Raw genomic sequence first — 25,392 nt, forward strand, 5'->3', positions numbered from 1 at the left:
TCTCTGTTGGGACAAGTTCATTTTCGTCCTCAAGCTCATGGCTCAAATCCTCGACAAAAAAAACAAAGACCCATCGAAACATATCAAGATCTTTATTAAACCTACCAGGATGATGTATTCAAAATATACTTTCTGAATGTTACAAGAAGCCTTTTCCTCAACCTCCTTTATTTTTCGAAATTCTTCAAGAATTTCCAACATGACTCGCATCAAAACCAAACAAGTGGCCGGAAGCCTCAGTCGTACCAAAGTCATTGCATAGACAAATAATTCAGACTACAGTCTACTGAAGATGAAAGTAATTCATACGAAGCAAAAGTTACACTTCCTAACTAATAACCAGGATTTATTCAAGGTGACTCGCAAAAGTCACAAGTCTACCAATAGAGTGGAAAAAACTGGAGGGTGACACTATTGGGTCGTTGAAATCACCACGACTTATCAAGGTAATTTGTAAAAGTCACAAATACATATGAAGTTTCGGTACATCTTCCGGACCTGTTACCTACATAGAATTAAAGGTTTCGTGTAGTAGGATAATTAGGCATTTGGGATTCCAACGTGGCAAATTTGGCCATTCCAGAGAGGAAAATTTGGACATTCACATAGGTCTACTGAGAAATGGCATTACAATTGCAATTCTAAGTTTCATGAATCTAGGTTGAGTTTTCTCTCAACAGATTTAGGTCAAAGGTGACAGATGAGGATGAGTCTTACCAATCTTAAAAAAAATAATTGTCCAACACCTAACATTACAACTAAAATGTCTGATGTGGATAAGAAAGATTGTTCTGACTCCGATAAGCTTCGGATGGGTTGCACGTCAACATTTTGTTGTCCAAAGCCCAAATGACATCATGATTTCTCAAGATGGGACAACTAATTTGTTGACTTGACCTAGAAGACCAGGCAATGCCAACATTTCACCACCCAACTTCTACCCTCTTGAGATGTTCCGTTGCCTTTTTCTAGCTGGATCTCATATTTCCATCCCCTTAAATCTCTTAAGAACGCCATCGTTTTGAGCAAGAGATGCCGAAACACATTGCACGGTTCCATAAAAAGGTGAAAAAGTGGACGCCAAATTGTCTACAAAACTGGTCATGACCATGGAAATCAATGCGAACCGCAGCCAAGGACCTTTGGCTAGAATGGTCATCATCTTGTGTTACTTTATAAACTTTCTGCATACATATTTGTGAATGCTACAAACACCCCTTCTATCGAAAAAACTTTTCAGTTCACCACAACAAAATTTCTAACAAGAGGACGACATGGGAAACAAGTTGGTATATAGGCTGGAACAAAGCAGAAGGTTCACGCATTTTTTTCCTTTTTTTCAATCCTAAACTTCTGGCACCAATATGTCGAAGTCTTCGGGCCGGTGATTAGCTCTTCACTTCACAGTGTATCAAGCACCAGTGTTTCTTTTCTATGTATTGGTTTTAAATAACCATTTATTTATATATATTTATATATATTTTTATATATATATTGATGTATAAAAATTGATAATATGCTGTATTATAGGAAAAGAATGGGGAGTGGGTGAAACAAAGCAAATAAAGGAGTTGTCAATGCAATAAATAAATTTGGAAAAAAAAACAAACAAAAACAGTAGATCTGTATAAAAAGTAGATTTAGGCGCACATCCGATGACAAATGATTGCTAGGGAAATGCTATAAAATAATGGAATACGCAATTGTTAAAGGTTAATCTTTATGGTACGATGTTTTAGGATAGCCAGATTCCCAAGTGGAGCAGAATTGGTCCTGGAAGGAGCACTCGTTGGGGTCCAGGGAAAAAAAGAACAACCAAATTTAGTCAAAGGAAACAAAAAAAAAAAAAAAACCCAAACAATCCAGGAATAGAAAGAGAAGAGGCAGGCGGGTGTCTGGGAATTCCTGACCGCGATTCGGAGTCTCTTCTGCCCAATGTATGTGCAATATTTTTTTGTGTGTGTCCTTTTTTCAGAAAGACTCGTCATTCACAACGGACATGTCGCCCTTAGGGGTTGAAGAACGGGAGGAACCCTTGTCTGTGAATTCTGAGCCAGAGCCGCTCTGGTTCTGCTGTTCCGAGCCTGCGCTGGAGGTGACTGTGGAGGACGAGGTGGAGGAAGAACGAGTCTTTTCTTTAAAGTCTGTGATAATTACGGTCACGTTCCCCACAGTTACTGCGAGCTGCTGTGCAGTACTTCTGTCCACGTTCTTCAGTCTGGGCCTGAAATACCGAAAAAAAAAAGAACCTCAGCGAATGTACAGATATATTGCTACCTAAAGGGCTAGAAAGAAGGAAAATGAAGAATCAGTTGGCCTCGGCTTTCAATGAACACCTACAAAGAGCGGGAGTAGAGAACACCGGGGCAGTGTGTCCTTACAGGACCTACCAGGGGCGGAACGATCGCGGTTCAAGGGATCGTGACTGCGACCGGCCCCCATCCCCTACTTCAGCTGGATGTGCCTCAGAGGGCGCACATCCAACTGAAATGCATCACAGTGCAGAGACCAGTCGGGTCCCTGAGCTGCAATACATGCTGCTGGCCAAATAGAAGCTGGCAGCTTTCAGCGACGTTCCTGTGACTGAGCTGGTGCATGGCAAGGACATCATGAGTTGCCATAGCACGGACGCCGATGAAAGCTTTCAGCCACTGAAGGCCGGCTATAGGAGGTGGGAGCCGGGAAGGGTGAGTACAGTATATACCAGGAAGGGGACAGTATACACTAGGAGAGGAACATATACCAGAAGGGGGACAATATATATCAGTAGGGGCCCAGGAAAGGAACATCTATATACCAGGAGGAGGACGCTACTCCAAGAGGGGTATAGTATATACCATGAGGGGGACGGCGTATACTAGGAGGGGGAAAGGATAGGAACATGAATACTAGGAGAGGGACAGTATATACCAGAGGGGTCCTGGCGGGTGGGGCGCAGTATATAACCAGGATGGGAGAACATACCAGGATGGGGGGCATATATATAAGGAAGGAGCCCAGGTGGAGATACATTACAACAGGATGGGAGACTTTACTACATAATGAAGGGGGGATGCAACTCGTATGTCTTTATAAGATTTAGAAGGCTAAATGTATACATACATCTGACCAACATGCGGGGGGGGACCCAGGTCCAAATTTTGCACCAGGTCCCATCGAACTCTAGTTACACCACTGGGACCTGCAGTACTTCACATGACCCTTTAAGAGGATGGTAAATGTAGGACACAGCTCATCATATAACTTTCCAACTGTTGCAACTATAACTCCCATGAGGCTGTAAGAGCCGAAGGAATTCGAGCCATGCTAGGAGTTGTAGTTTTATCATAGCTAGTCAAGCAAATGGGAAAAAAAAACGGAGGAAACCTCTTTCACAACAGGCCCTTCTCCAAACATCGCTGAGAATTTGTGGGTGAAGTTTAAAATGAATTAGTACAAAATCAAGGACAAGAAGAGAAATTAAGAGCCAATTTTTGCTAGATGGCACTGTTGCCACATCATACAATATATTTATAGAAAGCAATGCTACCACTACATAAGAGGATAAATTAACATAATGGACCCATCAGATCTAAAGAGGTCACCACATATGGTTCTTCGCACTTATCACAAATCGTCTCATCCTGGTAAGGCCAAAATGGAACAAAATTTTCTTTAAGATGAGAATAACCCTTCTAAGCAGGTAAAGTAAAGCGCTTGGAAGAACAAGCAAGTTTGCAGTTTACCTCTTTCTAAAAATACTCATTGTTACTACTCATTGCCTAGACTTAGGCCGGTCCCCTAAGCAAGGAGTGCAGCACTTCTAAGCTCTTGCCAGTCTCTGGATTCGGCTGGCGTCAGTGCCACTGCGGAAGAGACAAAAGCGGACTCTGGTCGTGGCAAAGCAGAGTTCGGAGGAGTGATGCGATTATGCCATTGGTCTAAACCAGAGAGTTTCCCAAAATCCAGTCCTCAGGGGAACCAAAGGATCACGTTTTCAGGATTTTCTTAGCATTGCACAAGAGACGGAATCATTCTGAAGACATCAGAAATTACCATTTCATTCACTTGTGCAATACTAAGGAAATCCTGAAAGCACTATGTCTGGGGGGACACTGAGGACTGGAGTTTGGGAAGCAATGGTCTAAATGGTCAGTCTTCAGGTGAGCACCGCCCAACAGCAAGCAAATGAGAAGAACCTTTTATAGATCTAGTTTGAAGTTGGGCAACACTATTCTTCCAACTCCTCTACGAACATGCATGTCCAACTAGGCCATGGGAAGACTCAATAAGTCACTGCTAGAACCTTTAGGGCTACGTTTTGTGCTGACTCTAGGCACTATTGCGAATATTGAGGGAACTACAGGAAGCAAAGGGAATACCATGGTTGGCATTGGGGATGGCATTGTTATACGGCCACTGTGGGATGGGAACATCTGCATGGCATAGATATGGCCTGGATGTCAACATGGTTTGGTAAGCATAAGAAAAAGTTAGGGCAGCTCTACATTTGTCCCACCTCATGTAGAAATACTTGATGACATCTACAGTCTAACAATGTTTGATGTCCCAATGGGTCATTCCAATAAAAATGTCAACTTTACAGTTCCTCAAACTTACCTTGAAGTGTGGTTAAAGTTACTGATCTTTGTTGCATTTGCGGTCTGAATACTGTTCATTTCATTTTCAGGGTTTCGGTGGATATCCGGCTTTGGTCTGTGGGGACAAAACCAGCATCATTGTGTATTTAGAACTGGTCTATACAGCCTACGAAAATCAGTTTGGCTATAGCATAAAGGTAGGGAGAGTCGATGCTATGTTAGTTGGCGGGTTCCATCAGCGCCACCGGAAAAGTGAGAATTGTGGAAGGTCCCCTCGTCTTAGATGGTGCAACTTTGCTGAAACATTCGCATTGTCAGAAGTAAGCAGGAAAAGTTACACCAAATCCCCCCAAAATAGACACTTGCAAACCTTTTAATATTTAAAGTGGTTGTCCACTACTTTTACATTGATGGCCTATCCTTAGGATAGGCCATCAATGTCTGATTGGCTGGGGTCCGACACACTGCAAATCAGCCATTCCCGGTCCCGGCAGCAGGAAATGCTCAGTTCCAGAGCTGCTCAGTCTTCTGATCGTGACCAGGTACTGCACATCTGCATCCTATTGATATGAATGGGAGGTGAAAGTGCAGTACCCGGCCGTGGCCACTATCAGAAGACAGAGCAGCTCCGGAACTGAGCATTTCCTGCTGCCACAGTCTGGACCAGAGACAGCTGATCGGCGGGGCTGCGGGGCGTCAGACCCCGGCAGATCAGACATTGATGACCTATCCTAACGACAGGCCATCAATGTAAAAGTAGTGGACAACCCCTTTAAAGGGTGCTTTACACGCTGCGACATCGGTAACTACTTATCTTCAGGATCACGTTGGTAGTGACGCACATCCGGCGCAGTTACCGACATTGCAGCGTGTGACACCAATGAGCGACGATCAGCGAGCACAAAAATGTGAAAATTCGTTGCTCGTTGACACGTCGCTCATTTCCTTAATATCGTTCCTGGAGCAGGTACGATGTTCCTCGTTCCTGCGGCAGCGCACATCGCTATGTGTGACACTGCAGGAGCGAGGAACATCTCCTTACCTGCGTCCACCGGCAATGCGGAAGGAAGGTGGTGGGTGGGATGTTACGTCCTGCTCATCTCCGCCCCTCCGCTTCTATTGGACGGCCGCTTAGTGACGTCGCGGTGACGCCGAACGCACCTCCCCCTTGAAGGAGGGATTGTTCGGCACTCACTGCGACATCGCTGCACAGGTATGTGCGTGTGACGCTGCCGTAGCGATAATGTTCGCTACGGTAGCGATCACCAAATGTTGCACGTACGACGGGGGCGAGTGCTATCGCGCTCGACATCACTAGCAATTGCTAGCGATGTCACAGCGTGTAAAGCACCCTTTAGAATTAAAGTTAGGGAAATGTCCAACCTCAGGCTCCAAAGTAAGGGTCTCAGATTCATACAGATGGATAGGAGTGCCAGAAAGGCGCAATCGCCTGCTCATCTTTATAGGGCATATTCCTCTTGCTCTCTGAAGAAAAGGGTTCAGGGGCCACTTCTACTTTGCATTGGTGAGGGCCCCAGAGGTCAGAGCTCCGCCAAACATATATCTTTATAGCCTACCTGAATGTTACAACATTAAAAAAGCAGATGTTGTCTGACAATCCATTTGCTACTTCCACCAAGGGAATAGCAGCACTTAAAAGAAACATTAAATATAAAAGCGTAAAGTAATAAGTGCAAAAAAAAAAAAAAATCGTTCTTTTGGCAAGTACTTAAATCAAGCAGATCTACAAAAATCTTACCGCGAGACCAGTATCCTTTTGTCATCTCACTGGCGGACACAGACAGAAAAGAGCCCCTGTGCAAGCACAATATATGGGTCCTTTAGAGCCCAAGACCTCATCAAAATGCACAATTCCATCTACTCTAGGGGTAGGAATGGGCCCCCTGACCTCCTGTTGGGTTGCACAGACTGTTCAAATGATATGTCCGCCCCGTGTCATCTCCTCCTCACTTGGTCTAATCCTTCCTTTCCCGGGGACTAAGCAGGACCTATTTGTCTCTCCCATTATATTTCCTAAACTTTGTATTTTATAAACCTCAATACGAGGAAGAAGGCGACAAAATGATTTGGAGATCCCTTTGATTGCAATTGGAAAAAAGGTCATGGTTAGGGCGAGATTGCTCCTTAGGGAGAGCACAGTTCCGGAACCAGTCTGAAGGTGGGGTTAGTTAGTGGGTGAACACTTAGAACAGTGTGGAAAAGGAAAGTGAAACGACAGACAGAAGAAGTGAGAGAACAAGGAAGGATGTAAGAAGAGAGGTCCTGAGGACTGGAGCCGGAGGAGCTCGTCCTAGGACAGGGAGGAAGAAAAAGAAATGAGCCCATTGTTTAGCAATGTCCCCTGCAATAATGCGCCCATTGTTTAGTATTGCCCTCTTACTGGTCCCCTTCTTGTCCCCTATTATGCCGATGTTTACACACAAAAAATTGTGCTCACCTATCCTCCGTTCCCATGGTGTCCTTAGCTGCTTCTTGCAGTCTGCAGGCACATACCTCTCTCTGATCTTGTCCGGTGCACAGAGCCACCGGTGCAGGCTGCCATCATGGCTTTACTGCAGTTGAATGCTTTACGGCGGCGGTGCAGCAAAGCATTCAACTGCTGTAAACTGCTGACAGCAGCTGCAGCTCCGTGCAATGGACGTAATCATCAAGGGGTACTTCTTGCAGACCACAGGCACATAGACCCCTCAATGATCACGTCCAATGCACAGGGCCGCCGCTGCTGTCTGCACTTTACTGCAGTTGAATGCTTTGCGCAGCCACCGTAAAGCATTCAAGTGCAGTAAAGCCATGACTGCAGACACCAGCCCCGAGGACTGGACGAGATTCTGGACGGGTCTATGTGCCCGAGAAGCAGAGGAGGTAATCGGATACAAGGGTTGGCCAGAGGGATGCGCTACCGCTCTGATAGTCTTGGAGACAGGGAGGGCTAATTATACACCCTGTAAGACAACCCCCGACTTTTGAGAAGATTTTCAGGGGTTAAAAAGCCGTCAAATGCCGGAAAATACGGTATATCTATCAAAAATACAAGAGATTTACACACAAAGCACCCCGGTATGAAATATATTCCCTCTCCTTACAAACTGTTCAGGAAGGGTGAGGCCTTTGTTACCTTTGACAGACCCACGAAGAAGGGTTTTTTTTGGGGGGGTTGGTTTATATCATTCCCTGTACTCCTAACTACTAATAATCCCAATTAGGCCGTTGCTAAATATTTTTTCCAGCGCTGCCTCTCGGGCCTGTGAAATGGGATTTTAAAAAAAAAAACCCACGAAATCCGAGCCAAGTGTTTTCTCCGCACACAAAGGAATCCTTCGCGTCAACATACGCGCATCTAGTGGCCGATGTCTCCCAGAATTCCCCTCACGCCCGTGTTTTGGAATGTAAATTAGCTATTGAAACCGTGGCAACAAATACACAGCCTCCAAATATAAAGTAATTATGGGCTCTTCAGCCCCAAATGTGAGCGTTTCTCACATGCGAGAGCAAACAATGAGGCACTTTTATTCCCGAACAATAAGGGTTTTCACTCCCCGTCTTGGTTCCTACAGCTGCTCGGCCCGCCATGTTTACAATGACACAATTTACACTTATAGAGAACTGAAGGTTTGTTGTCAGTGATGGAAGCGGGGGCCCCTTTTTTTTTTTCTGTTCCCAGCCCTAGATTTGATAATAAAGGCTTCTAAATAAACCGGGCCCAGGATTCAGACGATCAACATCTTGGGACTAAGGAGAAAATTATAGAGTGGCAATTTCTTAGAGTTACTGAACTGTGTAATGCGCACACACGCTTTCTGGCCTAGGCCCGGCCTCGAGGACGTGACAGAAGAGGCCGCTCTGTGGGAGGCTTTCTAATGTGGAGAAGACTGTTTCCACCCGGTTATTCCCTGCCCCTCAGTTCTCCGGGCCTGTCCGATCCACAGCCAGATTACCCTGAAACTATTTCAAAGGGATTCAAACACTTTTTTTTGGGAGAGAAACCTTAAAAAAAGGGGTATTGCAATGTCTAAGGCAGCTTTCATACTGCACTCCTTTCCCCGTTCAGTGGTCTTGTCAGGGCTTCTTTTAGAACCCCCCCCTGCAAAACAGGTTTCGGACGTGTGCGCCGACATGGGCCACTGACTATAATGGTGCAGACAGTCACCGTGTGCTCTGTCATGCAATATTTTCAGGGGTATATTGGAGGTGGACACCCAAACAATGTAGACTGCATCTGTGTGTCAGCCTACAGTAAGCATATACTCCGAAAAAGGTACACGACCGATCACATGGTTACTATATCTGCCCCATTATAGTTAGTGGTCCTGTAGGCACATATGTCCGAAACCTGTTTTGCGGCGTTTTGGACAGAAGCCCCGACGGAAGCACTGACTGCTGAGAGGAACCAAGTGTGATAGAGGCCCAAGATCTTCTCCCAATATGTAGTAGGAGGAATAATAAATAAAATTAACAAATACTTTCCATTAGAAATGCAATATATAGTTCTCATGATTAGCTATATCGCTTACCTCATGGGCAGGGCATTGCAATGGCCTAGGTATCCATGGTTACAACCTCTAGCAACTGTTACTATATGAGTGGTCGTAATCATGGATAACTAAGCTGCAATGCCCTGCACATGAGGTAAGCAACATACCTAATCAGGAGAACTATACTACATTTCTAATTGTAGGTATTTACTATTACTTTCTACACCTACTACATATTGGGGTAGTATCGTGGAGATGGGAATACTTCTCTAACTATAAAGCAAGAATGACATTACATCACAAACCGGATGTCGGCATTTTTTTCCCCCCACATTTCTCTAGAGGTTAGAGCTCCGACTGTCTCAAACACAGCTCAAAATCTCATGCATAGAATTAATTGATAACTTGCCGCTAAAGGGATCTTGTACTAAGTTTATTGCCTATGCATAGGTTAGAGGTCAGCTTCCCAATCGCTGGGACCCCCCCCCACCGACCGATCCGGAACTCTAAAAAGCCCCGTATAAATGGAGCAGTTAAACATGCACTCCTTGCCCCATTCGCTTTCTATGGGACCGCGAAAGTTAGCCAACCACACAATTCGACACTCCCATTAAAGGGGTTGTCCACTACCTGGACAACCCCTTCTCATGCCATATGTTTGTCCACTTAATAAAACCTATACTCGCTTCCAATGCTAGCGCGGTTCCAAAGATGTCAGAACTCATGTTCCCGGGGCTCACCTGACATTGTTATAACCCACGATCCCCGCTACCAAATAATGCCACATAGGCTCCGAAAACACGAGTTCCGACATCATTGGAAGTACGCCGCCATAGGAAGTGAGTACAGGCGTGGTTATTTTTTTATGGGGACTAATATGGGAAATGAGAAAGGGTTGTCCTAGCAGTGGACAACCCCTTTAAGGATTAATGGACTGGAGGTCCAACACCGTGGGGGTCTCAGTGGTTATACCTCCCTCTCCCGGTTGGATAGGGGATAACTTCCTTTTGATCTTACGGTCTTACAATTCTCCCCAAAAAACTAAAGACACCTCCGCTCTCTAGAATGTCACATAAGTGTCCGACGATAATCAAGATTTCACTTTTCTATCTCTACGTAAAATACTCCAACAGATCTAGTAAAATTTTCCAGTCGCTGCTTTCCTCGGCTTATGCAACTATCACAGGATTTCTGTGAAAACCTCCGGTATTTTAAGAAGCAGTACATAGTGCAAAACCATTAAAAAGCCAGATTCCAGAAAAGGTTTATTCAATAAACTAAAGATTAAAGTCCAAACTGCACATAACACTTTCTTCTGCCGTAACCCTTTATAATAAAATACTTAATACTTATCACCTCACTTCACTTAAAAATGCGGGAGCTTGGAGTTAAAACCGTTTGGTCCAGGGTAGTGCATTCCAGAAAACTGGCGCAGCATGAGAGAAGTATTGGAAACTAAAGTGGGGGGGGCGGGTTGGGATAACAGAGGATCTTAGATCAATTGCAGAACGGAGAGCACAGGAAGGGAAGAGAGAGAACTTCGTGAGAGAGATAAGTTTATATTGTCTCTATCGGATGGGTAACCAGTGAAATTACTGGAACAAGGTGGAGGCATCGGTGTAGTGGCTGGACAGAAATACGATCCTTGCTGTTACATTCAGGACAGATTGGAGAAGAGAACGTTTAATAAGAGGAAGACTGATCAGTAGAGAGTTGCCGTAATCCAGATGAGCGTGAATAGGAGCGACACTAAGAGTTTTGCAGTTTCAACGGTGAGAAAGGGTCGAATTCTGGAGAGGTTTTCTTAGATGCAGGAATAAAAAGGAAAGTTGCGTGTCAAATATAATCCCAAGCCGACAAGTGTGCTGCTAGGGAGTTATGGTTGAACCTCCGATAGAAGTTGCTGTATAGGGTATAGGTAGGCTATTATAGGGTGGAAACACAAGAAGTTCAAGTTTGGGGAGATTCCGTTCTGATAGATGAAGGAGATGATGTTGGAGTCAGCGGACAGACAATCCCTGGTATTTTGTATTAAAGGTGGTGGTGATATCAGGAGAGGAATTGGTTGTCATCAGCATAGAGATGGTACTGGAAACTGAATCTACCGATGGGTGGCCAACAGGAGATGTGTATAGGGAGGACAGGAGGAGAGGAGGAGGCTTAAAACTGAACCCTGACAAAAGGAAAAAGGACAGGAACAGGAGCCGGCAAAAGATACAGTGAAGGAGCAATCGGAGAGGTAAGAGGAGAAACCGGAGAGAACGGTGTCCTTGAGCCCGATCGAGAGGAGCCATAGTGAGGAGGTGCTGGTGATCCAGAATGCCGAATGCAGCAGAGAGATCCAGTAGAATCAGCTGGGACCATTAGATTTAGCTGTTGGTAGATCATTACAGACTTAAGGTACCGTCACACATAACGAGATCGCTAGAGAGATCGCTGCCGAGTCACTGTTTCTGTGACACAGTAGCGATCCCCTTAGTGATCTAGTTATGTGTGACACCTACCAGCGATCAGGCCCCTGCTGTGAGATCATTAGTTGTTGCAGAATGGTCCAGGCCATTTTCTTCAAAGGCGACGTCCTGCTGGGCAGGACACATCGCTGTGTTTGACGCTGTGTGACAGGGTCACAATGACTGCTGAGATTGTTATACAGGTCGCTACTGCGACCTGTATCGTTACTGAGTCGTTGGTAAGATCTGACTGTGTGACATCTCACCTGCGACCTCCCAGCGACTTACCAGTGATCCCTATTAGGTCGCATCGTTTTCGGGATCACTGGTAAGTCGTTGTGCGTGACTGGGCCTTTAGGGCAGTTTCTGTAGCGTATAAAACTGGGTACACACATAGCGAAAGCAACAACGATGTCGCTGTTACATCACCATTTTCTGTGACGTAGCAGCGACCTTGTAAGTTGCTGTTATGATCGCTGCTTAGCTGTCAAACACAGCAGAAGCAGCAGCGATCATAACGTCGCTACATGTGCAGAAAGCAGGGAGCCGCGCGCACTGCTTAGCGCTGGCTTCCTGCTCTCCTAGCTACAGTACACATCGGGTTAATTAACCCGATGTGTACTGCAGCTACATGTGCAGAGAGCAGGAGCCGCGCCCACTGCTTAGCGCTGGCTCCCTGCACTCCTAGCTACAGTACACATAGGGTTAATTACACGATGTGTACTGCAGCTACATGTGCAGAGAGCAGGAGCCGCGCACACTGCTTAGCGCTGGCTCCCTGCTCTCCTAGCTACAGTACACATCGGGTTAATTAACCCGATGTGTACTGCAGCTACATGTGCAGAGGGCAGGGAGCCGGCACTGGCAGCGTGAGCGGCGGAGGCTGGTAACGAAGGTAAATATCGGGTAACCACCTTGTGGGAGAGCAACAATAAAAAAAACGAACCAGGGCTGTGTGTAACGAGCAGCGATCTCGCAGCAGGGGCCAGATCGCTGCTCAGTGTCACACACAGCGAGATCGCTAATGAGGTCACTGCTGCGTCACAAAAACCGTGACGTAGCAGCGATTTCGGTAGCGATCTCGCTATGTGTGAAGCACCCCTAAGGACTGGAAACTAGATAGTAAAGGGTCAAGAAGAGTGGTATCGGAGAGAGCGGATAAGATAAAAAGAAGAGCAAGCATTCCAGGATTTTAGAAACAAAGAGAAGATTGGAGACCGTTCTGTAGATAGAGGAGTTCTGTTTCAGGGATGTTTTTTTTATTTTTGTTATTACAGGGTTTATGACAACTTTGTCAAGCTTGTGCACCAGAAGAAGCTGTGAGGAGAAACGTTTAATTGGGTTTATGCAAAGTATGCCACTAAGTTTAATGCTGAACTTGGATTTTAGTGTTCTCAGTATTTTCAGCAAACCTTACTGGAATCCAGATCTAGTAATGGTTTTGCACAGTGTACAGCTGTAGCTCTTAGAACAATTGAGGTTTGCACAGAAATCCCTTGAAAATCCTAAAATGAAGTAAAAAGTGGTATAAAAGCTAAATCCTTCAAAAAGAAGCGGTTCTACCTACAGGGCTATGACTGAAATGTCATACAAGGCCGGTCTCACGTTTTATAATGACTATGGGAAATAATTTTGGATTCTAGTTCTCGACCCCGCCAGCTTCGTTGATTATTCTAAGGTTTTGGTGACTATATTTTCAGAGATAGAATTCTTGGTGAATGTCTAATTGTTGAGCTCAAATGTGCCAAGAGAACATTAAATGTATAAATGATTGACAGAAGTAGAAAGGAGATCATTTTGCCTCCAACATTAGCCTACAGCATCTTCTGCATGATCCGGAAAAAAAATCAGGACGAAAAATCATACAGCAACGTTTGGTGAATGTTCAACTGATGATTGCAAAATGGGATTAGTCAAGGGGGCGGGATCTGACTATATTTTGTCCTTTGGGCGGAGTGGAGTCTCCTGCTGCAGCCACACACAGGATACATAGCAGTTATAGGGAGTACCAAAGTAAAGGAGGAGATTATTGGAGTTGTCCATCCTCTTTGCTGAGAGCTGCAAGTTATATGGACCTGCTCTGATAAATGCAGGTCACAGTAGGGGGACCCGCATCCATCACAGTTATGGCACCTCCCATGGATTTGTCAGTAACATACAGAATTCCCTATCCAATTACTGATCGCTGGGGATCCAATTGTCGGGAACTCCCAACAGTCCCTAAAAAAGGAGTGGCGGTGCAAATGCTCTGCCTTCAAAATAGTATAGTGCCCCACTATTTCCAGCAATCCAAATATATATATAAAAAAAACCTGACCCGCACATACAACAGGTGTGAACAGGTGCTAGCTGAAAATACAATAAAAATACAAAATACATACAGCTGCACTCTAAAATGCTAACAATGAATAATGACCATAACTCGAATGCCTCTACCTGGCTAACATAAGCTAAAGTAGCACCTGTTCACACCTGTTGAATACGCTGGTCAGTCTTTTTGATACATTTGTAGTGCATTTCTGTGCGACTGAGCACTCTACCCTATAACCAGGCTGTCTATCCTCCTTAAATAGCTGGATCCTAGGGGCCCAGACATGTAAGTTTTAAACAAAGATAAGAGGCATTTGAGTTAGGGTCTCACTATATTGAGATCACCTTGTTGCTGGTTATTGGGCTCACATGCATTGGCCAATACATAAGCTAAAGTTTTTTTCAAAATATTCCTATAGCAGTAATGCAATGCCAGAGTTCCCTTATTCATTGTTAGCATTTTAGAGTGCAGCAGTATATGTTTTGTATTTCCAGCAATCAATAACACAATGCATGGATGAAGGTCGAGAATGTGTACCTCTGCTCCAAATAAATAAGAGCTTTGCAGACCTATGTTTGGGATTGCTGTGACTCCCGAAGGTTAGGTTAGACCCCCAGTGATAAAAAAAAAAAAATGACAATTTGGGAAACAATTTGCTTGGGAGGAAAAGTTGATATTTTGTGGAATTTCTGTCTTAAAGGTATCTTTCAGTAGGCAGTAACTCCGAATCTCTCCCTATTGGTGGCAGCAGAAGGGAGTCTGTTATCTCTACCAAGTTTATGAAGGGAACTTCTTCTCAGTTTTAGAAGAAGAAGAAATAAAAAAAATGGGTCAACTGCTATAAAAAAAAAAAAAAAAAAAAACTTCTTTAGACTAAGAAGTACAAAACAGAATTAATGAAGGAAATGTCCAAAGTCCTAAAGAATCCTAATAAATCCAGTTTCAATTTTGTGATCACTCAAAAACTTGTCAATTCCACTCAAAATAATTTACCCCATCACTAAAAAATTCCGAATACTCCCTATGTACAAATTGAGAAAACTAATCGGGCAACAACAGACATGTCTGAAACCAAAATTTTTGGGGTTTTTTGTGGCATTAGTCACCAAAGACCCAATTCTTTAAGATTGGAGAATTGCATGACAGTCTTAACGAACGGGTGTTTTTGAGTAGGATGCACGAAATTCATTAAGGAGGGGCACGCCACTTAATGACTTTGGTGCATCTTCTCATTGGTATGAGTTTCGTCAGACAGAGACTGGAGTAACATTTCTGGTGTGGAAAATGCGGCCACTATTGATTAGAACCTATTTTGGTAAACCAGACTTGAAAACAGCAATAGAGTCAAAAAGTTTCCAAGCAACTCTGTTGAAAAAAAATTTTTTTTGATACTTTAAAAACACAAGATTCGAGGCTCAGGTTTGGTTGAATAACCGCTTAAGGCTATGTGCACATGCTGCGGTTTTTTGACGCTGCGTTTTTGGCCGCTAAAAAACGCACAAAAGCGCACCCGCGGCAAAAAACAGCAAAGACCGCATGCGTTTTTACCGCGAATTTGTGCGTTTTTGGCTGCGTTTTTGATCTCTGCATTTTTACAATGCATTGCATGGGGGGGAAAACGCAGAAATACGCAGGAAAGAATTGACATGTCCATTTTTTTTAAGCTCAAAAACGCAGCTTAAAAAAACAGTTGTGTGCGAACAGCAAAAATGAAAACTCAGACTTTGCTGGGGAAGCAAAGTCATGCAGTTTTGAGGCATTAAAAAAAAAAAAAAAAGCACCCGAAAAACGCACAAAAACGCCGTGAAAAACGCACTGTGTGCACATAGCCTAAAACCACTGTCTAGCAAGGGATTGTCCACTTAAAAAAACCATATGTCGTAAACACAAGAGGTCCTCAGAATGGATAGGCTGATAATGCAAGCCGCAAAAGTGTACACTGTCCTGGTCTGGCTGCCGGATCGGGACAGTATGAATATTTTTGCGGCTGGGCGTTCTTCCCTGCCGGACTTTATTTGGGTCCGTCCTATGGGGCAATTTTGATTATATATCAGTCTGGTATGATTACTGATACGATGACTTGTACCCTGAAAAGACTCCCCTGATGATAATCCTTTGAAACGCGTCGGGAGGTACCTTGGTATGGTTTGAGTGAAGTAAAGGTATTTATGCAAGACCTACATGGGGTCACCTGACTTTGAGCCATACCATCATATGCCCTTTTGAAAATACGGTAAGGCCGTTTTTTCTATTTGTATGGTTGCCAATTATTGTTTGATCTTGATGAAGCAACCATCCCAGCTGTTATTACTTATACAGGTTTGAGTGTGACTTACATTCATACCTCTATCAGTGTGTGCCTTATATATATACTGTTTGGGGGCTGTTAGTTTACATTCTGCAGCCCTTGACAAACATTTTATTCTTTTATGGTGGCAGTCCACCCTTTTATCTGTATATCTAATAAATGTTATGTTTTAGGATTTTTTGTTTCCTTGATCTGACCCCATCTGCTACTTACCATTTCTGAACAGGGGGATTTCAATAAGGTTATTGCTATTTGTAACTCTTTATATAACAACTAAAGATTTTTTGTTTAAGTGGACAACCCCTTTATAAAAAAAAATATAAACACTATGTTCTTATTAGTTTTGAAAAGACTCACGTCTGACCAACATCTGTTTGGAGCAAGGTCATACAAATCATTGATGTTCCTCCTGAACCTGCTATGGAAGACACAGAGTTGGTGACCCATTTTAGTACACATTCCTGTGTGTGGTGTGAACCAGCAAATATCTAACCAAACTATCCAACAGAGAAGATTAACTGGCCAAAACGGGACCTAGCCCCTTTCTCCTACAAGGGTGTGATGAGATACAATAGTGAGAACTTGGTAAAGGAAGCCACCACATGGAACCCAATTTCATAGTGTAGAACCTCCAGATTTGGTGGAACGCATGGTGCCCTAAATTGACTTTTCCACCAGAACTGGACCTCAAGACATTCTGAAGAAAATTGTGGCCATCATATTCATCAGCCACACTTGGCAAACATTAGTGGTTGTATCAAGCCCTGGTGCCGCTCAACGTCCTGAACCTACCGTGTCTTTTTGTAAGTCGTCTTCTTGACAACACTTGTAGTAATCTCCCGCTCCGGCTTTTCTTTTTCGTGCCTCTCTCTTTCAACTTTCTGATCTTTTTCAGGTTTCTCTTTATCAGTCTTATCCTTCTCGGTTTTTTCCCTGTCAATCATCTTTTCCTTGTCCAATTTCTCGCGGTCTAGCCTTTCGCGATCCAGTTTTTCCCGGTCTATTTTTTCCCTGTCTATCTTTTCGCGATCTAGTCGCTCCCGGTCTAGCTTTTCCATTTTTTCTCTGTCCAGCTTTTCTATTTTTTCTCTGTCCAGCTTTTCCATTTTTTCCCGATCCAGCTTATCCCTGTCCAGTTTCTCTCTGTCCAGCTTGTCTTTCTCGGGTTTCTCCTTTTCTAGTTTTTCTTTGTCAGTTCTCTCCTTTTCAGGTTTTTCAATTCTCTCCTTTTTCTCCTTCTTAGGAGGTGGCGGGGTGGCATACTGCTGGGCAACTTGCTGCGCCACTAACTGAGAGTTTATTCTAGGCTTCCTATGAAAAAAAAACAAAAAACAAAAAAGGAAAATATTAAATCTGAAAAAAAGGCACAGAACTTATTTTTTCATTACAATAGGTCCACAAAGTTATATGATCCAGTGATTAAGTGGATATTTAAGATAAGGCATTGTTGTTATGATTCCCCCACCTGCACCTCCCCCCTAAAAATAAATACATAGAGCACTTATTGGTGTTGATTTGCAACACAATGGACAACCAGTGAATAAAAGCAGTACAGTTGATAGAAAGATTGGATTATTTTTCTTTTTCTATCATTTTAAAAGACCCCACAAAAAAAAAAAAAAAAAAGTGGTCAGTAATTTCTCCCTTAAAGCTGAGGAATAACTAAAGAAATATAATGTGTGTTTCATGAGCTCAGCCATGTTTCCTTTTGGTCTTCACTGTGTGTCTGGTTATAAGACAATTTCCTGCAGCAGGAGCCTCTCCCCCTCTGACCAGTCTCCATATTCATGGTTTCCTGCAGCAGAAGCCTGCCCCCCCCTCTAACCAGTCTCCATATTTGTCTCTTGCAGCAGGAACCTCGTCCCCCTCTAACCAGTCTCCATATTCATGGTTTCCTGCTGCAGGAGCCTACCCCTCTAACCAGTCTCCATATTTGTCTCTTGCAGCCGGAGTCTTCCCCCAACCAGTCTCCATATTTGTCTCTTGCAGCAGGAGCCTACCCCCCCAAACCAGCCTCCATATTTGTCTCTTGCAGACAGACCCCCCCCCCCACCAGTCTCCATATTTGTTTCCTGCAGCAGGAACCTCATCCCCCCTCTAACCAGTCTCCATATTCATGGTTTCCTGCAGCAGGATCCTCCCCTCTCTAACCAGTCTCCATAATTGGTGTTTATGTTGAACATTACTACATTAAGAAAAAAAATTAAGCAATGCTTGAAAATTTCATAATGGGTAAAATATGGACCATAAAGGGCCATGGCCCATGAGCAACCACTTGTATAATAGCATTGCCTAAAGTCTTTCTTCAGTCTCCAGAGTGTAAATTCCTCCAAAAAGTTTTCCACAAGGATTATTAGTGGGGATAATACAGATTATCCAGGAACCACTTCGATGTCTGTCCAGGTGATAAAATGGTCTGCTTAATCAATATATTGTCCAACGTGACCTTTATAATTTAGTCAATAAAAATAGTCAATATTTTGATGATATAACAGCTTGTGGCCCCCCATACACATTACGGTCTCTGATAATGGCTTACCTGGGGGGTGGAGGGGGGGGGGGAACAAAAGGATGGTCATTGGAAATCCAAACGGCTGGATCCTTCTATCCCCCCAACACCTATCGGGGGCAGTCAGAGGGCCCCCCTGTGCACCGATTCAGGCAACTTTAGCCAAATTTGTATAGGGACCTTTAGCAGAATTCCTATAAATGCAGTAGACTGTTCGTTTCTTAAAAAGTTCTACAAAGTATCCATTATTCCTCCCAAATCCCTGCCCACCCATACTAAACGCTTGGCTTTACATGTATTCTCTTTGGTGGGATAAGCTTCTGCCAGACAACTCTGGGGGAAGGGTAGGGGACTGTTATTGGTCTCCCTTAAAAACAAAAGTAAAGTGCATGTAAAAAGCAAACATTCCCAACCCTTCTTTATCAAGCTAGACATTGTTGGCTGGTTTGTCCCATACCCACCTAATGTGTATTGGCATCTTCAGCCAACGTATATACTCTAAACGGTGGCCTCCCTTCTAACAGTCTCGCACCACTACAATCTATTCTAAACTATGGTGGCCAACTAATCCACCTCTCTCCCCGCTACTCCCCGACCCCTCTTCTGCTAATCTCTTCACTGGCTTCCCATTGCCCAACAACTTCAGTTCAAAACCCTAACCATGACCTACAAAGCCATCCACAACCTGTCTCCTCCATACATCTCTGACCTAGTCTCCTGGTACCTACCTGCATGCAACCTCTGATCCCCACAAGATCTCCTTTACTCTCCTCTCATCTCCTCTTCTCTTACCACAATCGCATACAAGATTTCTCCCATGGCTCCCCCATACTCATGGAACTCTCTGCCCCAAACATTTCAGACTTTCGCCTACCATGGAAACCTTCAAAAGGAACCTGAAGATCCACCTCTTCCAACAAGCCTACAATCTGTAGTAACCCTCAGTCCACTGTACCACCGCAGGACCATCTCCACCCACACCTACTGTATCCCCAAGTCTTCCCTTGTATACCGTTAGCCCTTGTAGTCAGGGTCCTCTCGCCTGTATCCATACCCATCCCTCGTACACTGTGCACTCGCGGGCAGGGTCCTCTCTCCTCCTGTATCCTCACCCATCCCTCGTAGGCTGTGAGCCCTCACGGGCAGGGTCCTCGCTCCTCCTGTAGCCTCACCCATCCCTCGTAGGCTGTGAGCCCTCACGGGCAGGGTCCTCGCTCCTCCTGTAGCCTCACCCATCCTTCGTAGGCTGTGAGCCCTCGCGGGCAGGGTCCCCTCTCCTCCTGTATCCTCACCCATCCCTCGTAGGCTGTGAACCCTCGCGGGTAGGGTCCTCTCTCCTCCTGTATCCTCACCCATCCCTCGTAGGCTGTGAGCCCTCACGGGCAGGGTCCTCGCTCCTCCTGTATCCTCACCCATCCCTCGTAGGCTGTGAGCCCTCGCGGGCAGGGGTCCTTTCTCCTCCCTGTCTGTGCCTTGTATGGTTTAGGATTATTGTACTTGTCTATGTATGCCACCCGTTTTCATATGTAAAGCACCATGGAATAAATAAGACTCTTCTGTAGACGAACTCTACCTGTATACCTATATTAGCCAATCTTCCTAGAATGTGCATTCGGTTGCCTTCCATGTTGGACAAAACCAAAAAATATACTACTCCTGGAGTCTCTTGGCTAACTGGTTCCCAGTCTGCAGTACACCCCTTCGCCCATATAGTTACAATTATACGTAGACACAAATATTTTTGTCGTTCTCAAAGTGTCGAATTTTCCAGACCAGGATGATCCAGTCATAAAGAGACACTGAGGATTCATGCGGATGGTCACTAGAATTCGGAGCCAGACGAGTCGCGAGGAAAGTATCAGTCGCATTGTGCTACTTTCCAGAAGTGTAAGAAGATACTTTCAAGTCTGAAAAGAGGCAAAGGCGTCCATAGCTAATCTCAGATTCCAAGCACGTTGGTTTCGAGCAGTGCCTTCATCGCAGCACGGCATTGCTCTACACAACAATAGCTGCTGCCGCTTTTCTCCAAGGAGTCGGAATGATTATTTTGTCTCGGGAATGACAGTTTCATACTTATTGAAAGAAATTGTGAGAGTGGAGACTGGTAGACGCGATGATGGATCTTAGAGGATCCAATAACTCAACGTCCTCTTCCCCTTCCTCCAAAAAATAATAAAATTAGCATTTCCCACTCTGTTTTGGTCATTTTTTTTTCTCATAGGCATTAATGGGTGGTAAAGATTGGAACGCTTTTTTTGTTAACCTGGGCTTCAAAATCAGAATCATTAAACTAAAGAAAAAAAAAAATCTATGTTTCAGGAGATTTGAGGACAGTCAAGAATGAGCCTAAATAATCTCCACATGTACTTCTAATATGGCCAAAAAGAATAACTTTAGAAATGCAAAGATGAAAAAGAATTCGAGATATGTGCTGATATAGATATTTCCCATACCCTCAATGGGCACCAGACTACGAAACACGAGTGGCTTTTTTTTTTTTAAACCATTACTTGTATTGTTTTTGTTTTTTTTTTACAAGGTCTTAAAAAAACAAACAAAAAAAAAAAAACACAAAACAACAGCCACCGCAGCAACAACAGCCACCGCAGCAACAACAGCCACCGCAGCAACAACAGCCACCGCAGCAACAACAGCCACCGCAGCAACAACAGCCACCGCAGCAACAACAGCCACCGCAGCAACAACAGCCACCGCAGCAACAACAGCCACCGCAGCAACAACAGCCACCGCAGCAACAACAGCCACCGCAGCAACAACAGCCGCATCTTCCACAGGCAATACCACACACAACCTGTAGATAAATATGGTGCAGTTTTGGAAAAAAAAGCAACCACAATTGTCTAATGGTGGACATGTGTTGTTGAGATATCTGCTCGTCTACAACTGACCAGCAGGCAAGGTCTTTGCCCAACCATGGCCAATTTATGTGCAACTATTGAGACCTTGGAGAGTTGTAAATATTTTTGGGATTTAACATTTGGTGCCAAAAATATACATGCTTTAGAGATCAGAACGACCAGACACAAGACCAAATATATGACGACCAAAGGCCCCCCCAAACTCTGAAAAGTCACCACAGCTAGCAGATTTCAATCAATAGGACTGGGCGACCATCTAATGGGTTTGGCCACTTGATGCTCATAGGTGGATGTTGGATCTGGCATATAAGATTTCCGACAGGCCAATATTTCTGTTCTCCAGGAGATCAGCAGTCACCAGGAATCATCTGGCGACCACTTTCTCAGAAGCACTCGGCTGAGCCAAGTGGTCTTATGCTTAAGGGAGTTGGATGAGAGATTGGTCAATGATCAACTGAATGAGCGGACAGTTATCTAGTGTTAGGGGTCTCCCGACTCCCCCACCCATTCATCCAATATATGAACGCTTGGCCGAATGTTAATGTGTTTTTATTGTAAAGCGAGGAGAAATACTATGATGGCGCCAATTCAATTAAGACCAACGCTGTGCTCCGCAGTTCTTGTCCACTGGAGTTAGATGTGCCAAAATTAGGAAGCTTGTGCTTCTTAGGCTAGGTTTACACACTGCATCTTAACGACAAAGATGCAGCGGTTTTGGCTCCAAAAAAAATGCACGGCAAAAACGCATCAAAAAACACAAGCATTTTGCCCAATAAGTCAAATCTATTGACTCGAAGGGCTCAAAAACGCTGGCAAAAACGCAAACAGAATTTAAATGCTGCATCTTCAAGATGCAGCCAAAAAAAGAGGCACTGTGTGGACAGCAAAATAGAAATGTCAGAATTTGCTGGGAAAAGGAAATGCATGCATTTAGGTCACATCTTTGTGACCTCAAAAATGAACCAAAAACGCAGTAAAAGATGCAGTGTGTGAATATAGCCTTAACCTGTCCCATCTTTGCATTTGTGTGCGCCAGCGTAGGAAATATTTATGTTACTCGGTTATATAGCGCCATCATATTCCATAGCACTTTAAAGATGTGATCATCGCTGCCCCCATTGGGGCTCACAATCTGAATCACCTATCGGTATGTCTTTGGAGTCTGGGAGGAAATCGGAGGAAACCACGCAAACACGGGGAGAACATACAAACTCCTTGCAGATGTCCTTGGTGAGACAAACCCAAGAACCTAGCACTGCAAAGCAACTGTGCTAACCACTGAGCCACACTCCTGTCAGCTGTAAGTTGTGGTTGATTTGTTTGTGGTGCTTAAATACGTCCCTCCGTGCTTTTCAAAAAGTTGTCAGATGGTGTAAACATTCCAAAAGTCTCCAAACATTTGCACATTTACTAGTTGCACCATTTTCACGATTCTGGTGCAAACTGCTTCACAATTCAGACCATCTACGGTATCTTGTGCACTAATTAGAAAAATGATAGCGTACCCTTGCCAAAATAGTAAAAGTTAAATTAAATTCCCCCTTTTGATCCAAGAACCTGTGATTCCTCAGGGATGAATGTTCTGTAATCCTAAAATGCCTAAAAGGTTAAAGTGGAAGGGTTCGCTGACCTTTGACTAGACAGATCGTGGGGAGCCAGAGGTAAGGAAATTCAATTGCAAGCTTGACTGGATGCCTAATGGTTTGAATAGTCTAATAAAAAGGGATGGAAAGGCATGCTGATGGCTTTAGGGGCCGGTTTTGCCACTTTCAGGGAATGACAAAATAAAAAAAAAAACGAAAAAAAAACAAAACACTTTATAGAAAGTTCAGTCTCCGGCTCACAGAATTTGTTTAAAGAATAAAAACTAGTAAAACAAAGATGTGAAATGTAACAAGGATAACAACCAACTTATTAGTGGAAGATCTGATGGGTATTTTTCTGGACATTTATGCAAAAAGTTGCAATCCAAAATGATTGTTAAAAAAAATAAAATCTAAAGAGAACAACCAATAAAGCAGGGTTTTTTACCACTCTTTATAAAAATTACAAATTCCAACACACACACACACACACACACACACCTCGATTGAAAAAAAGAAAAAAATCGTAAGGATCAGGTGGACGAGGGTGGCATTAGCGGAATGTGGATACACAAGATGGAAGGGGTTGTGCTAGTGAAAAGTGTAAAAGTAGTGGTTGGAAGTAGGAAGAAGGGTTGGGGACAGAAGCTAAAGCTGGGCAGGGGTCAAAAAACAAAGAGCTAACAAGAAAAAAAACAAAAAAAAACCCAAGCGGCGCGAGCCAGCAACAAAAAGCCCAAGAGGAGCGAGCCAGCAACAAAAAGCCCAAGAGGAGCGAGCGATCAACAAAAAGCCCAAGCGAGCAACAAAGAGCCCAAGCGAGCAACAAAGAGCCAAAGCGAGCAACAAAGAGCCAAAGCGAGCAACAAAGAGCCAAAGCGAGCAACAAAGAGCCAAAGCGAGCAACAAAGAGCCAAAGCGAGCAACAAAGAGCCAAAGCGAGCAACAAAGAGCCAAAGCGGCGCAAGCGAGCAACAAAGAGCCCAAGCGGCGCAAGCGAGCAACAAAGAGCCCAAGCGGCGCAAGCGAGCAACAAAGAGCCCAAGCGGCGCAAGCGAGCAACAAAGAGCCCAAGCGGCGCAAGCGAGCAACAAAGAGCCCAAGCGGCGCAAGCGAGCAACAAAGAGCCCAAGTGGTGTGAGCAAATGGAGTCTGAATGGAGTAGCGTGAATTGGTCCACCATCTTTAGATCAGCCTTTCGAAGTTAGATGATAACGTGTTTTTCAAGAAAAATACAGAGTCGTTGTGTAAGTGCCGTATACATTATGAGCCTTCGGGGGAAAATCTCACATGTGAAATATAGACAGAGGCCTTCCACATTTACCAGAAAGTAGTCATCTTGTTAATGAAATGTATAGTCTCGTATCTGGTTTTGTGGTTTTCTTGTTTTTGTCAGTAAATCATGGTATAATCGGCAGCCAGAAGAAACTGCCGAGTAACAGGGCGAGACATCCGAGCAATCTAAGGCTTCTATGTAATCGTTGTGGTCGTGATACCTCTTTGGCCAATCCCTATTAGATGGCTTCCTGACCAGTAAGGTTATGACACCCACCTGGGAGCCCCAGTGACCCGCTGCAATCTGTGAGGAAACCTAAAAGAGCACTCAAGTTTTCCTGCTGCGCCTAAGCAAGGGCAATCCAGCAATACCCAGTGCACATTGATTGGTCGTCTTTATAATTGACGACAGGTCCTCCAGAGCAATAGGAGAGGGATTTATGAGTTTGGGGGTCGGCTGCCGAGAATTTAACACTGCAATGTCCCCCTTAGTGAATGCAGTGGTGAAGCTTGTGTGTGGCTACCACTTTATTATCTTCCACGAGACCGATATATCAATGTTCCACAAGTCCCTTAGAAGTGTATGGAGTGGTGGACTATCACTCCAATCAATCACAATGGTGGTGGTGGAGAACCCAGCAGCTAGACCCCCAGCGATCATATATTTATCCTGTCTCCATTAAACAGGGTATATTTTCCACTCTAGGAAAATAAGGTCACACTTTTATATATGCAAACAGGAGGTTTCCACCCTCCCCGGGTCCAGCAGCTGTTCTCTCCTGTTATTACGGACGCAAGTGTTTGACTGTAGCGATATCACAGGGTTCACAAAATCACCTAACATGGCACAAGCCTTCACATTCTGCAATTGTCTGCAGTGGTGATGTAAGCTGTTGATCGGTCACCATTGCAGTCAAACCACAAAGACCAGAGCCGTTTTGGAGAGCCGGCACTGGATCCAGGGGAGGTGACAACCTGCTTTGTTACGTTACATAAATCTAAAG

At 44.3% G+C, this 25,392-nt stretch overlaps 1 protein-coding gene across 1 annotated transcript in view; it reads right to left on the reverse strand.

The window, feature by feature from the left end:
* Positions 1–78: 78 nt before the first annotated feature.
* The window catches only part of RYBP (RING1 and YY1 binding protein), a 93,804-nt gene continuing 68,490 nt past the window's right edge, over positions 79–25,392 (reverse strand). Inside the window, 3 exon segments of the mRNA XM_075321421.1 lie at positions 79–2,224; positions 4,600–4,695; positions 16,935–17,453. Coding sequence (XP_075177536.1) covers positions 1,972–2,224; positions 4,600–4,695; positions 16,935–17,453 — 868 coding nt within the window. The 3' untranslated portion in view covers positions 79–1,971.

The sequence above is a fragment of the Anomaloglossus baeobatrachus genome, chromosome 8 (assembly GCF_048569485.1).
Source record: "Anomaloglossus baeobatrachus isolate aAnoBae1 chromosome 8, aAnoBae1.hap1, whole genome shotgun sequence".
NCBI lineage: Eukaryota > Metazoa > Chordata > Amphibia > Anura > Aromobatidae > Anomaloglossus > Anomaloglossus baeobatrachus.